The sequence below is a fragment of the Manduca sexta genome, chromosome 17, assembly GCF_014839805.1.
Source record: "Manduca sexta isolate Smith_Timp_Sample1 chromosome 17, JHU_Msex_v1.0, whole genome shotgun sequence".
Taxonomy (NCBI): domain Eukaryota; kingdom Metazoa; phylum Arthropoda; class Insecta; order Lepidoptera; family Sphingidae; genus Manduca; species Manduca sexta.
In genome coordinates, this window is record NC_051131.1 from 8,966,868 (window position 1) to 8,982,798 (window position 15,931).

Consider the following 15,931-nt stretch of genomic DNA (forward strand, 5'->3'; position numbering starts at 1 on the left):
ATTTTAAGGAGAACATTTCGTTCATACATGATTTCTGTGTAGCGTTAACCATTAAGGTTGGACACGCGACGGAAGCTTACAAAATGGAGTAACTTCTCCCGTTTTCCCAACATTTCCCTTCACTGCTCTGCTCCTATTAATTGTAGCGTGATGAAAAGTATACTATAACCAGCACAGGAGTATGAAAAATAATTGTACCAAGTTTCGTTAAAATCCGTCGAGTAGTTTTTGTTTCTATAACGGTTATACAGACAGACAGACAGACAGACAGACAGACAGACAGACAGACAAAAATTTTACTAATTGCATTTTTGGCATCAGTATCGATCCCTAATCAGCCCCTGATAGTTATTTTTGAAATATATTTCATGTACAGAATTGACCTCTCTACAGATTTATTATAAGTATAGATGACATCTTTCCTAGAATTACGTAAACTGCAACATAAATTTTATATTTTAGTTTAAGGACGATTTGTTTTTAACCGTGCGATTTTATAAAATCAGATCTTAAAGTAATACATTTTAAAATTATGTTTTTTTTTTAAATTAAAAACCATTACACTTATCAATTACATATTAAGTGAAAAACGTGTTGCTAAATATTATTTATTATCATATTATTGTATTACTATTATAACAGTAAAATATTTAGCAGGCGATAAAACTGCGCTGTCCTATTATAATTCTATTTACAGCGCGAATGAGCCCCTGAAACTACAAACCTAAAATTAAGTATGTAATGTCCGAAAATATGATTCGCAATTGGGAATAAAAACTGTCAATAAAAAGCAACATGTGAACAAATACTATTAAGCCTCATTTAGACTGATCAACTATTATTGCTAGCAATAATCGTACGCAATTATTGCTAGAAATAATCGTCTTTTGAATATATGTTAAATGGCGGTATACGGGCCTCAATGCAGGCTAGAATTACCACAAGATTGCGCATGTTCAAACGATGCTCAATATTTGCATACAATTATTGCTATAAGAATTATTGCTCCGTCTAAATGAGCCCTTGTGCACAAATTACATTATCATTATAATCAGTAGGGGTAAGTGTCAAACCAACGCGAGTGGCGAAATACGCGCACGTGACGTCATCAGGAATTACGATGCTTGCAAAAAAATGAGATATCTCCTATGCGCCCACTGCTGCGCATTTCAGTATTAAAAAATAAATTTGTATCACATTTTTTGACCAATTTTAATGCAGTTTTCACAGAAGGGCTTCTTTATCGTATTATATGCTGTTACATACAAAATAATGTAAAAAATAAAAAAAACATATATAAATACTCTATTGCCTAGTTTTCACAACCGGCCCGAGGTTCGATCTAGGCTTACATAAACCCAGACAGTGCTGCTTGACCTGACAATCTAACACCCCAGCGTGTCCCAGTCAGCAGTCCAACTTTCTATAAGATCAAGGAGACCATGCGACACACGTTCGATACGCATAAATTGCATGTGAGTCGTATTTCATATCTTAGACACCACATAAAGTAAATACTTACTTACTAACGCAATTATATTTATGATTAAGCTAATCAATGTTTTAAATCCTTCCTCTAGGGCGATTTTCCATTAGGAAGAAAATGTACAAAAAATAATTACTTCAAACACTGAAATTAACAAAGTTAAGGAAGTAAATATTGCAATTATTAAAATGACAAATTAAAATTAAAAACCGATTATGTAACAGTTAGAAATTCCCAACCATTTTATTTTGATATAAATGTGACTCCATTGCACATAATATTAAAAGATGTGTCTACAGATAGTTTAGATTGACAAGATAGTTGTCCCTCGCCAGTCGCCACATTTATGCTGGACTGTCTAAACTGGATATACACGTTTCAAATCTTCTAATAACGGCGAACACTAGTTTCAAGGCAGTCATCACTACACCATAACGCGCAAGTCAGTTATGACACAAAAGGCTTATTTCATCCGCACAGACTAAGTGCCTTTTTATACGCTTATACTTTGCACATTTTCCGCGCACCCATTTCTGAGTATGAGTACCTACTACGGTATATATACCTATATATACCATACTACATCGCAATTGAGTAGATATTTGTTTTAATGCAATAAATGCAGATAGAATCACCTTTATTATGGGACGGAAATAATAATTGTGAAGTGACATTCCTCTGACTGCCCTTAAAGGACAGTGGCGGTATAAATACCTATTGTATTAAAACGATTGTGACACATAACAACTACTAATTAAATCAGTCTTGATGTTCAGTTCTTTGCCGAGCTGTGATTTCAATTTATACGCGTAACCCCACTTCCACGTTCATGATTTAATACACGAAGTAAATCAGGCGATAAATATACCTTTTGTGGTTTGTAAGTATATCGTCATATCAGCCCTATAGGTGATACGGGACCCCAGTTTCAGGAGTCACTCTTGGCACATACTACATTAAACTAAGCGGGTGCCTAAAAGTTCGCACTGCCCTGAAAGCCCCTAACAATTTTTGATATAGGGTCCCTCTATACCAAACTACATCACTAATGGTAATACATATTTCATAATATAACATAAACATGTAAAGGTTTCAGTATTTTACTATAAACTTTATAAATGCATAAGGACTGTACTGTGTATTTCATCGTATTTAATAATTATCTTCAAACATAACCTAAATAATTTATTTAAATTTCTATTCAATTTATTTGCACGGACTAAAAATTCTATTGTGAAACTACTATATTATTGCTGATTTCTTACGTAAACTGTAATTTTGAGTAATATATAAACTTTATACCTATTAGCTTCAAAACGATAAATTATAACATCACATTACGAGTAAATTTTAAATTAGCACTAATTCTAGTATCGAAATACCTAGCTAATATAGAACGGCATGTTGCTAAGCTCTTTACTAGCGAGCCTAGCTGCTCGGTTCAACGTTACGTTGCAATGAGTGTGTAGTGCTTCCAAACAATCTTGGTCCTTTTTGGTCCACTTAGACTCCATGTAGGCTGAAAATGCTGTACACGAGAACGTACAAAGTAAGCTAATTAGGATGCAAACTCTCAACCTGAGCGCATCGCTTGGTTGTTCCAACAGGCATATGAAGTTAAATGTTGGGTGACCAAATATTATCTTCTCAACCACGTCGGCATGTTCCGGCAAATCTTGAAGTACGGTTATAAGCAAGCCCACAATATTTAACGCGATGCGAGAGGTCTTTGTATCTGAAAATAAAAGCATTAGATATCGATTAATATAGTTTTTGGTTAATTAATAAAATCTATAAAATTGTAATGGCACCTAAACTATTGATTTTCTATTTTGATTGTTCAAAAATGTAACTATAAAAAATTATTTAAGGTCCAAGCATCCAAAGATTTCAGTCACCTAGGAATTCTCTAGTATCAATAAAAATTACGTCCCCAAAAAGGAAGGGGCCAGTTTTAAACTGCGAAATAACGTTATCAAGATCTTATCGAAGTAGCAACTATACACTAAGACTTGCAACTAGGTTGAGGTCGGTCATTATCGATCGTTGAACTCACCAAATATCAAGTAACTTTTATTTCACCTTCACTGTTATTTTGAATCTGACAGTTGTTGAGACGCATTTTTGACAATGATAACCCGTTGCACTTATCGAAATCCACCGCGAACGCATTCGTTTTATCGAACATAAACAATTTCAGGAAGATTTTTCGAGGCTCAAGATAATGATGTTATAAAATTGCTATGTATTACATCATGCAGTTCTAAACCCATTATAATGATGTTAAAAAAAAATAAAAACACTATGTTATAGTTGGGCTTAAGTGTTTTATGTAATAGTCAAATTCATGTCAATTATTACTTGCAATGGCTATGCGAGTCCTATGTTCAAGAGTCGTTGCTATTGTTACAAGATCAGGCGTAGCAGATTCGATTAAATAATCGCCATGTTTGTTTCAACAATTAATGAAATAAAAATATAAATATTAAAATTGCTAATTTAAATATACAAGGAAAATACATTAGTTCTAAAGCCCGACGAGCGATTTAGCCCATTCCATTTTCTTTCGTTTAAGCCAAGCAACGAATTTATTCTTCGTCTAGAACAATGTGATTTCAAAAGGTTAAGAGATCAGTAGAACGGCAGCTGTTTCGTTTGTTCACGTGTTGAACAGAATACATAAATGATAAACAATGATACTCACAAAGTGTAAGTAGCGTGGTGAAGACGGCGCATGCGTCGTAGGCGGCGAGCGCGGTGGCGAACTGGCGCACGCCGCGGCACGACCGCACGCACAGCCACGCGCACACCTCCACCATGCGACTCACGCCTTGCAATCTGCACCATGCACGATAACACATACTATTCCCTATATAAGTTCATTTCATGTATTATTGAGCTATTATTCTACTCCAAAGGAAGGTAGAGGATCGATGAACGTATTAATTAGGTAAAAATACAGATATTGTTAATATATAGGCCGACTATTTTGCAATAAGCGCCTAACGAAAAAATATTAGCACAGCGTTTCACGGGGTCTTTGTCGATTAAAAATACTTTTACTACATCAAAATGTATGTAAATATTATGGTCAGTGCTATGATTGGTAGTCATGATGGACTTAATTACCTGTCATCTGCCCCATCGTCAGTATCCTGACTATCTTTCATCAGGGTGTTTATGGCACCGACGAAATTGTACACCACCTTTGCCTCAAGATAAACCTGAAAGAATGACCATGGAATTAAATTTTACAATATAAAGACAATGATTTTATGACAGCAAAATCCAAAACAGTGCAGCAATCGTTTACACTTTAGAGAATTTGCATACACAATTTTTACAGAAAATTTTAACTGCAGAACTCGCTTTTGGAAATTGTTTCGTTCGAGGTACTAAACTAACTGGTATACGTGTTTATAAGTGTGTTAAACCTTTTTGAATAATATGAAGTTATTCACGATCCGCGTGTCTTTATGTTTATAGAAGTAATTAACCCGGTAAAAAGATTGATAACAGTTGTTATGCGTATTGAGTTCATTTCACAACCTTTCCTGCTATAACTTCTTTAGTAGTTATTGGTTGGTATACTGACGTGTTGTATGTTGAGCAGCGTGTGCGCGGGCGCGTGGTGCGCGAGCGGCGGCAGCGCGAGCAGCGCGGCCACGGCGCCGCACACGCGCGCGCCGCGCCGTCCCCGCGCCGCGCTCCCCACCACGCCCACCACCATGCTCACCTGTCACAGTAAAATTAGTACTCAATTTAGAAACTACATCTATTAAATAAGCTTAGCTACTTGGTTTTCGCACCTTATGTGCTGTTTTGTCCGTAAACCAATGAAGTGACAAAAAACTGTTTTACGAAGATGGTGTTATGAAATATTTTAAAGATTTTCGATACAGGCACATACTTAGTTTGTTTGTTTGTATTGTAAACGGCAAAGATGTATGGAAATAAGTAACTAACACACACACACACACTTACCATATTAAGTTGCGTGAGCGACTCAATATCGCCATCCATGACTTCGCTGATATTGGAATTAAGGAAAGCTTCCCATTCTTCTAACTCTATGGTTGAAGGCTCTTTCACTAAAAGGAATCATAATAATGATGTCTATCACACCTTAGCCATAAATTTGAATTTATAATTATTGCTATGCCTCTAAAATTAACATTGTACCTGCATTTTTATCTTCTGTTAGAATACGATCATTGTCAGCAATGTCCTTGTCATCTGACATATCCTCGATGACTTCACGTTTTTCAATATCTTCGTCTTTTTCTTCTTTAGAACATTTCTCTGTATCAGTTACAATACTTGGTACTTCCACATTTGGTTCACTTGTACGTCTAAGGCTGTCACCTTTATTTTTATCCCAACTTTTAATGTTGAATGATCTCTTTATACTCCTTGTCAATTTGTTACTACCACTTCCAAATCTAAGTTTGTCTCTGGAAAACTGAAGTATTTTCTGCTTGTAAGATGGTGGCACACTTTTACTAAGACCTGATTTGCAGCTCACATCGCTACTGCATTTGATTGAACTTTTAGGATTTTCTAAACTCTGTGATGCTGTGTCTATCGATTTGGATTTTTGTTTGACATCTAACAACTCGTTTTTACTTTCATTCGAATCCAATTTCGGTTTTTCTCCTTGAGCTTCAACATTATGTTTCTCTTCATCAATTTTGTCCATCTTATTCACATTTGCATCCGGTTGTTTTTTATTAGTTGCCATTAACTGCGCCATATTATTTTCTAGATTGCATACAACAAGATTGGAGTTATCCATAACATTGTATTCATGGCGAAGTAGTTTAGCATTTACTGCTGTTATAGGATGTGATTGATCTTCATCGTCAGTTTTGAGGCTGTCCCGAACGCTGAACGCACTCGTTGCCCTGACGCTATCATCGTCAGAAATGGGTACACATTCCATAGCTTGCATCACGCGAACATTTCGTAAATCATGTTCTCTTGTCTCATTTTTACTGGATTCTCCCTCTAATTTTGTACACCTAAAAATCAAGAAGAAAACATTTTGTTTAAAAATTTGTATTATACAACGGAAAGCGCCTGTAAAGGCATGCAAGCAAAATTCTGGCGACCATTGCATTTTAATCATTGGTATACTTGAAATAATAATATGCGTATGATGAAATGTAGATATAACCTGATTGCTATGCAAAATAAAATAAAAAGCCCACCTAGCAATATTACTGATCTTTTCTCTTTGCAATTGTTTTGCTTCTTGTTGACTGTGTGTTAAAGGTTTTGTGAAAGGTGATTCACTTTGTATATCCTCTGTAAGTATATGAACATGACCAGAAACAAATGGGTGCTCTAAAATTTCTGGCCATGTCATTCTTTTTATTGGATTCTTGTGGAGGAGTCCCTGTAAATGATGACATCATATTTAAATTCATAAATCTTTTGGGTTAATTAAAGATTATTGTTCAATATACATATAGATACACGCAAAATCTTTATTTAAATATATATAATCATATTATTTAATTCTTTGGTAATGCTGGACAACTAAGCCATCCTATTGCAATGTTTATTTATTGAACATACAACAACTTGAATCTGTTTAAAATCCTTGAGTCCTTCTGGATAGATATTGGTAACTACTTCTTATATTAATTTAAACATTAATTATTTTAATATGTATTCATATACCTGTAAGAAGGAGCGAGCATCGGCACTGATGAAGCTTGGCCACTGAACAGGCTTGTGTCTGATCATGCGAACAAGTTGCCATATTGACATTGTGCAGAATGGTGGCTGCCCTGCTATCAACTCATATACAATACACCCAAGCGACCACAAGTCAGCCTGGAAGGAGATTTTTATAGAATTATATTCAACAGATAAAAATACTCTATTTAAAAATGACCTTTTTAATTTTATAATTTACAAATAATTTGAAATTAATCCCAATACGTATTGGTCTTTATCAGATTGATCCTGAAGATATACTTGTCAAAATAAAATATTTCAGTATAAGTTAACATCAAAGTGTATTGTAATTAAGCAAAAAATATTTCAATTAAAATAAAAAAAAGAAATTATAATGTTGGAAATATAAGTAAACAAAATATATTACATGATGATCATAAGGTTTTTCATCAATTAGTTCAGGTGCCATATACAGTGGTGTCCCTTTAATTGATGTCAGAATATGTGTGGCATTTGTCATAATTCGAGCCAAACCGAAGTCACATAGTTTAGCTCGGCCTGTGCTGTCCAGTAGTACATTTTGCGGTTTTAGGTCCCTGAAAAGCAATGTTAAGCAAAAGATATTAATATTAAATGTTGCTTACTATAATCGGAATTTGTGCCTTATGTTATAATAGGGAAATTGATTTAACACATACTGAATAGAACAGGCTGGGCGATTAAGAATGCACTAGTTCTATTGTGCCTTTGCTTTCCTCTTGGATTTATAAGTGTGAGCACATATTTGTTAAGAGATTACTCATTGGTAGACACTGGATTAAATTCATTTGAATAAATTGATTTTTTTTTTCTAGCTTATTGCTTAGTAATTTTTCATGTATAGTGCATATTGCAGTAGTAGTACACGCTACGAGATGTTGAAAATATGTTATGCTGGTAGTAGGATATATTTTATATCTGCCTGGATAGCGACCAATGTACATAAACTGTCAAAACACGACAAAGTGGCCCACATAAGTGTGTCAGGTCCCGTGATCCGGTTCCAACAGGCCGGTATAATTGTGACGACTGTTGAGAGGTAATCATCTCTCATCAGTCAACATTTTCATAGACTACACTTCACTTACCGTCAGGTGTAGTGGGAGGCCAATTTGCAATGCCCGTACACACAAAAATAAAAAAAAATTGTGAAAGATATTTATAATTTCCTGACATATTTACATGGCACTTTCAGGTTAAGAATATGCAATTTAATTTAATTACCTGTGGAGCACTCTGTGCGAGTGTAAGTAATACAAAGCTGAAACTAAATCCCAGGTTATTTTCTTTACTTGTTCTTCATTCAAACATCCTTCTTTAGCCAGAATGCTATGTAACTCTTTTTCTGCATATTCTGTGACCACTACTAGTTCTGTTTCTGTGTCAAAACTATCTATCATGCGGATTATATTCGGGTGATTCAATTGCCTTTGTATATCGCATTCCTGCTTTAGATTCTTTAAGTCTTTGGAAGACCTTCCTTTCTGAAATATAGCCATAAAAACACGTAAAACATTAATTTTATAGTATTTAATTGATATACATCTAAAAAGAGGTCTAAATATAAAGTTTTAGTTTTACCTTTCTTATGACTTTTAAAGCTACCACAGCGTCGGTTTCCTTGTATTTAGCTTTAAATACACGACCAAACGATCCCTCGCCAATAAAAGATAATACAACGTAACTATCCATTGCAAATTACAATAGTTTATACTTTACAAACATGCTATTTATACAAAAATATAGTCATTGTACTTAACAAATGCAAAGTAATAAAGAAACTGAACATAAATGCTATATTTTAAAAAAAATCGCGAACTAATTTCAGTGAACACCAAAGTTATAAACTTGAAAAACAAACACAAAAAATAATATTTTCAATTTTAGTTTGTACAACTGTCACTTGTCCGTTCACAATTCACATTAATTGTCACTTGTCAGATGCCAGTTGTCAGCATATCACCTACATGCATAGTGATGATGATAATAATCGATTAGACATTAAAGTATCGATATTTAAATGTTGATATATTGAGGTAAAAGTACTATTACCATTCTAGGTTTTTTTTATATTCAGCCTGCACTGCATTTTTGAAATAGTTTCTTTGTTAGTAATTAAATAAATCCTTATTTATTATCAAGAGTGTTACTTATCATCTTGGCTTTCTTATATTTTCGACTTTGGGTCCGGAGTCCTTTTAGGATCCTAAACGCAGTGAAAATCATTTAAAATTTTGTGATAAAAAAAAAGAGCCCAATTGCTAACCCGTTAATCAAAAATAAATGAAATAAAATACGATTACATTACAATTTAATTTGCTCCTTATAGAATTAATTTTGTGTTCTATATTAAAAAAAAAATCAATTGTACCCGTAAAATAGCAAATTTTGACGGGGAGTAGGGGGCCAGCTGCTCAACCCCCACCCCTTCTACCCTCTCTCTTGCCCCTGGGTACGCCAATGTGGAGGTCTTTCAATAAAATGTTATTTCGTGACAATCATGGCTAGCACAAGTTTCTTATAGGTATAGGTAATCACAACTTACAGTTGTCTTATTTAATTTACGGACTGATTTTGCAGACGACACTTAAATTCTCTCGGGCCTATATAAGGAACGTGCACGAACTATAGGTGGCATCACAAAACCCACACAAGAGCCACAGTACCTATGAATAAAAGAAGTAACTTTTCAGGCTTATAAATCATTTGTTTTTTTTTAAGATAATAAAATTTATAAAATATATTTTCACGGCTGATTATTATTGATAGATGTTGTGGCCAGAATATGTTTTGTTTTTGATGGGAACCAGTCATTTGGATGTTATTGGAGCAAAAATATGAGATTATGTTCACTTAATCACACATAATTAAGTATGTGAAAATCTGTAAATGTTTCCAAAACTTATTCATTTTTACAAATTAATAAGTTTTGCAAACATTTAATACTAAATGTTTTTGGAACTCATATTTATGTAGATATGATTTTTTTTTTATAACCTTTAAGCTTATTTATTTTTGTCGCCTTTCAAATAACCGTGTAATTGAAGTACCTAGCTGCTATTCGGAAGAATGTACCTAATAGAATTTTACACCATTTGATTCTTTATTTTTAGATATATGTTGTAGCATCCAGATGTAAAACAATAAAATATGATATTATTTTTCGCATCTTTAACAGAAATATTTTACGATAATGGCAAGTAATTATAGGGTAAAAGTTTCAGATTGCGCCCCTTCATGGCAGAGCTTGTTCCCTATATCAGGCGCAAGATGGGATGATTACATTTAATTTGCCATGCCTCATGTTACCATATTCTAGAAATATACTTAATATAGGTAATAGACTAGGATCTGGTCACGACTTCGCAAAAAGTCACACTATGTATTTTTTCACGATTAAAAATTACAAAATAAGTTATAAAATGATATTCTATTTACTGGCGCCTCTGTCTAAAACCAGTTATTGAATAAATCTGATAAAAAAATTCAAGTCTTTCTACGTGAGCAAATTACCGGGATAAAAATAGTCTAGGTCAAGGGCGTAACTAGCTTTAAGTTTAGATGGGGAGCATACGATTATAGCTGTAACCGTCGAATCAATAGCGAAAATAGACCAATCAAAATGAGTTTGCTTAACACGCTTATGGATGAATTAACACGTAGTTAAAGATTGCGATAGTTTGGTGGGCAATGAAGGTGTTTTCCTAGTTCTGTAGAATTAAGCTAAGAATTCTAGTTTATGAACAGACTGTGGAATATAGACTCTAACTACTTAAGTTTAAAGCTTCTCAGAACACTAACTAAACTGTTTAGTCGCTGAGTAATAGTTCGGCATGCATCGTCAAAAACGCACAATAATACGTATTCAGACCAATGGAGTAACATTTTGTTTACCAACGAGCCCAGAATAACTTTAATTAGACGTAACGTAAGAAGAGCGGGAGGCGTGAGAGGTATTTATCTGACTTTATCGTACACATCATTATTACATTAACGAAGTCTTAATTTGGGCACAAACCCTAAAAAATACAAATAAAAATACAGCGAAATGTTTTGTCTATATAAAATATTAATATGTATCTGTATTTCTTGATAAATATTAAAAAAAAACATATATAATACATTTTATTACATCGTACATTCATAGATGTAAAACAGTTTAAGAGCGTTTACGTGCCGCGCGTGAAGTCAACTATAGGTAATTCTTCGCAAAATTCACTCACACAGAGCCGTTGCGTAGCTGTGTGCGTAGAGTTAGCGCGTCGGCTATCTTTATAGTCAGACCAACCAATTTTGATCTTTTCGCTTTAATTATCTAATTGGAATGTAACTTATGATTTATGAATTTATGATAAATGAAGAATTCTATTATTAAATATATAAGAATTCATCATGAAATAGTTTATATGTATCATTTTGTAATTATAAAAAAAAATAAACATTTTTAACAAATTTTACAAATTGTTATTTTTCACTTTTAAATGCAAATGCTTAAAAATTTAAGCATTTGCATTTAGAAAGTACCCTTTAGTAAAGTGGAGCTCATCATGAAGCCGAAAGATAGGCACCAGAACTCCGTAATCAGACAATAAATCAGGAAAATTACTGTGCTACGATGTTTATAATGGACCACATAATTACTCCATAGATCTGCAGGTTTTAATATTTAGCGTATTGAAAGTTTAAATTAAGTCATTGATATTACATATTGGAATTTATATTTTGAGTCAGAAGGTGTATGTAATGAGATGTCATTTTTAGGTGTATAACTAAAAAGTGAGAAATAAAAGACTTCTTTTTCGGAAGTTGGTTATATTTTTTGGATAGTTTTTTTAATAGGTATTGCTTCTCAGTGACATCGATCATCAATCGATCGATTGTACATCCATGTATAACAATTTACCAGTTTTATATCCATAGTTTTGCATAATATTTGCGACACACGACGAAGCAAAATAGTTGGTTCTGTACTTTTTTTTGAACAACAGCAGTCAGCTTTGACTGTAAGTATGGGGATACCGTCTTTTACATCGCCACAGCATCTTGCATCCTGTCCTCTGCAGCTAATTTCAATCATTTAGCTAACTCGTCGTAACATTTCATGTAAACATTTTGCGTTAATATTGGTAAATCTATGGAAGCTAACTGTTCGTTTAAATTTGATCTACCAACTTCAGTCATCATAGCTCCATTCACAGTTCCACGATATACGTCCATACTATCAGTATATCTCTTAGCGCTTAAATAGCTTAAATTCCATATTGCACATATTACACTTTATTAAAAATATTGACTACAAGCAAACATTCTCTTTCAATAGTTGTAAATGTTCGATACTACAACTTGTTGCTCTGTTGTGGTTATTGAGTGTTTTAATTTGATCCAAAAAATATTGAAAATCTATAATTTTGCGGCTTTTAATAACCTTATTTATTTTGAGTGTAATATCAGGCACGATTACCTAAAAATTAAAAAATATATAGAATATACTATTATTGTTATCGAAGTTTACGCAAACACTACATACTTAAGTAAAACTGCATATGGATCTAGACGCGTTTAATTTATACAAGTATAATGACGCCGAAACCTGCACAGGGTTAAACGTCAGGATAAAATTATATGTAAAATTGATGTGAGCGTGTAAACCTAAACTAGCCCAAATAGTTAAGAAGATAGGTATACTAACTACTACTAGTAGCTTTATTCACTAGCTACATAAATTACCAAATCCCTTATTTCTAAGGTTCAAAGAGGAGAAAAGATATAGGATTCCGTCTCTCGTCACTTGAATTTTCTTAACAGTGCGCATCAGTGAACACAAAAACCTTGTTATTTGAAAGTAAGCGTACCTATGCATTATGCAAAAATCAGCCAAGTGCGAGTGGGACTCGCGCAATGGGTATTTGGCGAGTTGTAAACGTTTTGACAACGGGACAGCAAAGTGATTCTATAAGGCTAAGAAATCACGAAGCGGATTTTACTCGCGCCCGCCGTGGTTGAGAAACGGCTGTTTTATTTCCAAACTCATGACGACCGGAGATCTGTGCGATTTGTAACCACCGCGGTTCCGATTATGTCCTGCAAACTTGGCGAGCGATTATCGCAAGGCGGGCGGTTACAAGATGGACAGTTAACGGTCAGTTGAGTTCCAGAACGCCATGGACACATATCAGAAACGATCACGATGGAGGAAAATGGCGTCAGATTTCTGTAACCACCCCTCCCCTACCGACTACTGCAGTCGCCCACCTACTAACCACAGAGCGCGCTGGTGCTACCGTGGCCCGCACGATTCTACTAATTGGCCGCCAATACAGCGGGTACCGCATACAACCGCGCACGCCGCGGGCGTAAAACGAGTTTTGAAATGTGCGTTTAGTCCATTGAAATGTTACAATTTAAGGACCGAATATTGCATTTCTTGGAGGACGCAATTTTATTTTTGGGCCATGTGTGGGGGGTCAATAGAAGCTTAACCTCAAGTTTGTGGGGTCGCCACCCTTGTCCCCCGGCCGCCATCTTGGAAAAAGGGGTGAAAACACTTTTTTCGCGATATCTCGGAAACTATACCTGCAAATATGTTTTTTTTCTCCTTTATCCCCAAATGGTAACTCATACCTTTTCTACCTGCATAACATTCGATAAGTTAAATTTGGTAAGTTCTATGGCAAAGAAAAGAGTTAGGAATAAATAAGTAAAGATGTACGAATTTAACAAAAAAATTGTAATAATATATTTACAATAAAAAAAATCAAAAATAAGTTAAACATTTTGTTTCGACCAGATTCTCATGAGCATTGACGAACCCGGTAAACTTTGGAGCGCTGTAACAGCGTTTTAAATGAATGAACTAAAAAAAAATTATAAGGAACAATTTTCCTCAAAAGATCATTTACAAGTTAGTTTGAGGTAATTTTTTTGTAAAATTTAAAAAAAATTAGTTATAGAGCAAAAAAGAAAACTTTTATAAACATTTTCTCACATTTTTGCTTATAACTTCTTTAATTTTTAATTTAGGGCAAAAAGTTATATAAACATATTTGTAGGCAAAATAATTTGCTACAAATTATCACTTTACAAAATTTATGTAAGACGCATAGTTTCCGAGATATCGCGAAAAAAGTGTTTTCACCCCTTTTTCCATGATGGCGGCCAGGGGACAAGGGGGACGACCTCACAAACTTGAGATTAAGCTTCTATTGACCCCCCACACATGTTCTAAAAATAAAATTGGGTCCTCTAAAAATACAAAGCTCATGTAACATTTCAATGGGCTAATTGTTTTTAGCTTAAGGTTCCATTTTTTCCTTCGAGTAACTATGCTCAAGTGTTTAATGAGTAAAAATAGCAACAACCATAACTACAGACGCATGTTATAACATTAGTACATCAATCTTTTAGCTTTTGCTTTAGCCGAAGTTTCAGCGTTGTTACGTTTCCTTTTCTTGCCTAGAAATAGCTTTACTTCCCATTGTGTCTGAAACATAATAATATAATAATAATTTATAGTAACTACTAAAATTATTGTCAATCATTAAAGAAAAAAAATATTTTACTTACTAAAGTACTAAGATGTGGCAATCACTGTATACACGTGACTATTTTTTCTACGCACAGCAAAGTCCAACTGGAGTCTCGCCGGAGCGACGAGCGATACGTCCTCTCTCTAGAAAGCCTCAAGGCGGACTACAAAGAGAATATAATCACTACGTTTTAAGAGACAGGACTTAATACAAAGAAATAAAATCGAATTTACATGGCGTATCAATACCAATATCACGGAAAAATACGTCAGGAACGTCAAATAACAATACTACCAACTGAACAAAATACATAGTAGTGAGCACTTTTTATCGATATCGATAAATTCTACTGGTGGGAATCGACGCTAATGCTACTTTGATAAAATTCATATAATGTATTTTCGAGTCCACATTATCAATCCAACTCACAATATACAGTGAACATTTTAGCATAATAATTACAAGGCTGGACTGAAATGGGGACTCGAAATAAAATGAAAAGCATTTACATGTTTAATAATAATTGTATTTTAAAATAAAATCCTTTGTTCACCATGTAGGCGAATATAGTTGCACTTATGATAGGTCAAGTTACAATGAGAATATTTAATTATAAAGTCAAAGGATGGTGACACTTCTTTGTCGCACTTCTCTTGAAAGATATTATAAAGGAACTTATATCAAATCTTCTTTTCCCACAATCTGAACTCACTTTCGGCATCTGGAAATATTTTTTAATTGTAAATAAATTGCTTATTACATTATATTTAATCCGAAAATCATAAACAGTGACCAGGCACATTGATTGCTCAACGCATTTTTAAGTACACACACACACACACCGACACATACACGACTTTAGTATTTTTGTCCTGATGATCAGTCATCATCTTACTAATATTATAAAGCGTGTGCATGCAATTGTATGTTTATTATTCGTACCCGCAAAAAATCTAAAATGATTGCGATTAAACTTGGTATGTAGATAGTTAGAATTACTACTTTTTATCACTATGTTCCCACAGAATCTGGATCTAAATGGGTATCGATATCGATAATCATAACAACATCACTAGTAACATAATGGTACTTAGAAAATGAGAATTTTTATTATTTCTAAGCTACTTTATTTGCGCGATGACTAAAAACATCTAATTAATGCTTATCTGACCTCATCCAATGGAAATTTCGCCAT

General features: G+C 34.0%; 1 protein-coding gene across 2 annotated transcripts; it reads right to left on the minus strand.

Moving 5' to 3' along the window:
• Positions 1 to 594: 594 nt before the first annotated feature.
• On the minus strand, positions 595 to 9,148 carry LOC115443485 (serine/threonine-protein kinase fused). Of its 2 annotated transcripts, XM_030168916.2 has the most exons (11): positions 8,792 to 9,148; positions 8,435 to 8,694; positions 7,599 to 7,767; positions 7,172 to 7,327; positions 6,697 to 6,884; positions 5,669 to 6,507; positions 5,471 to 5,577; positions 5,082 to 5,222; positions 4,616 to 4,710; positions 4,191 to 4,324; positions 595 to 3,221 (listed from the first exon to the last, which is right to left on the minus strand). In XM_030168916.2, the coding sequence occupies exons 1-11, from the start codon at positions 8,900 to 8,902 to the stop codon at positions 2,869 to 2,871; spliced, it is 2,553 nt and encodes an 850-aa protein (XP_030024776.1). In that variant the 5' UTR covers positions 8,903 to 9,148; the 3' UTR covers positions 595 to 2,868. The 2 variants fall into 2 exon arrangements, with proteins under 2 accessions (XP_030024776.1, XP_037295596.1); XM_037439699.1 differs by lacking the exons at positions 595 to 3,221; positions 4,191 to 4,324 and adding an exon at positions 4,334 to 4,355.
• Positions 9,149 to 15,931: the final 6,783 nt, after the last annotated feature.

What these genes read in the sequence shown, in the direction of transcription:
- LOC115443485 (XM_030168916.2), bottom strand. Translation starts at nt 8,902, where the DNA reads ATGGATAGTTACGTTGTATTATCTTTTATTGGCGAGGGATCGTTTGGT. An exon ending in ATGCTCGCTCCTTCTTACAG is followed by an intron (nt 6,885 to 7,171) that starts GTATATGAATAC and finishes CATCATTTACAG; the next exon opens with GGACTCCTCCACAAGAATCC. An exon ending in CGCTCACGCAACTTAATATG is followed by an intron (nt 5,223 to 5,470) that starts GTAAGTGTGTGT and finishes TTACTGTGACAG; the next exon opens with GTGAGCATGGTGGTGGGCGT.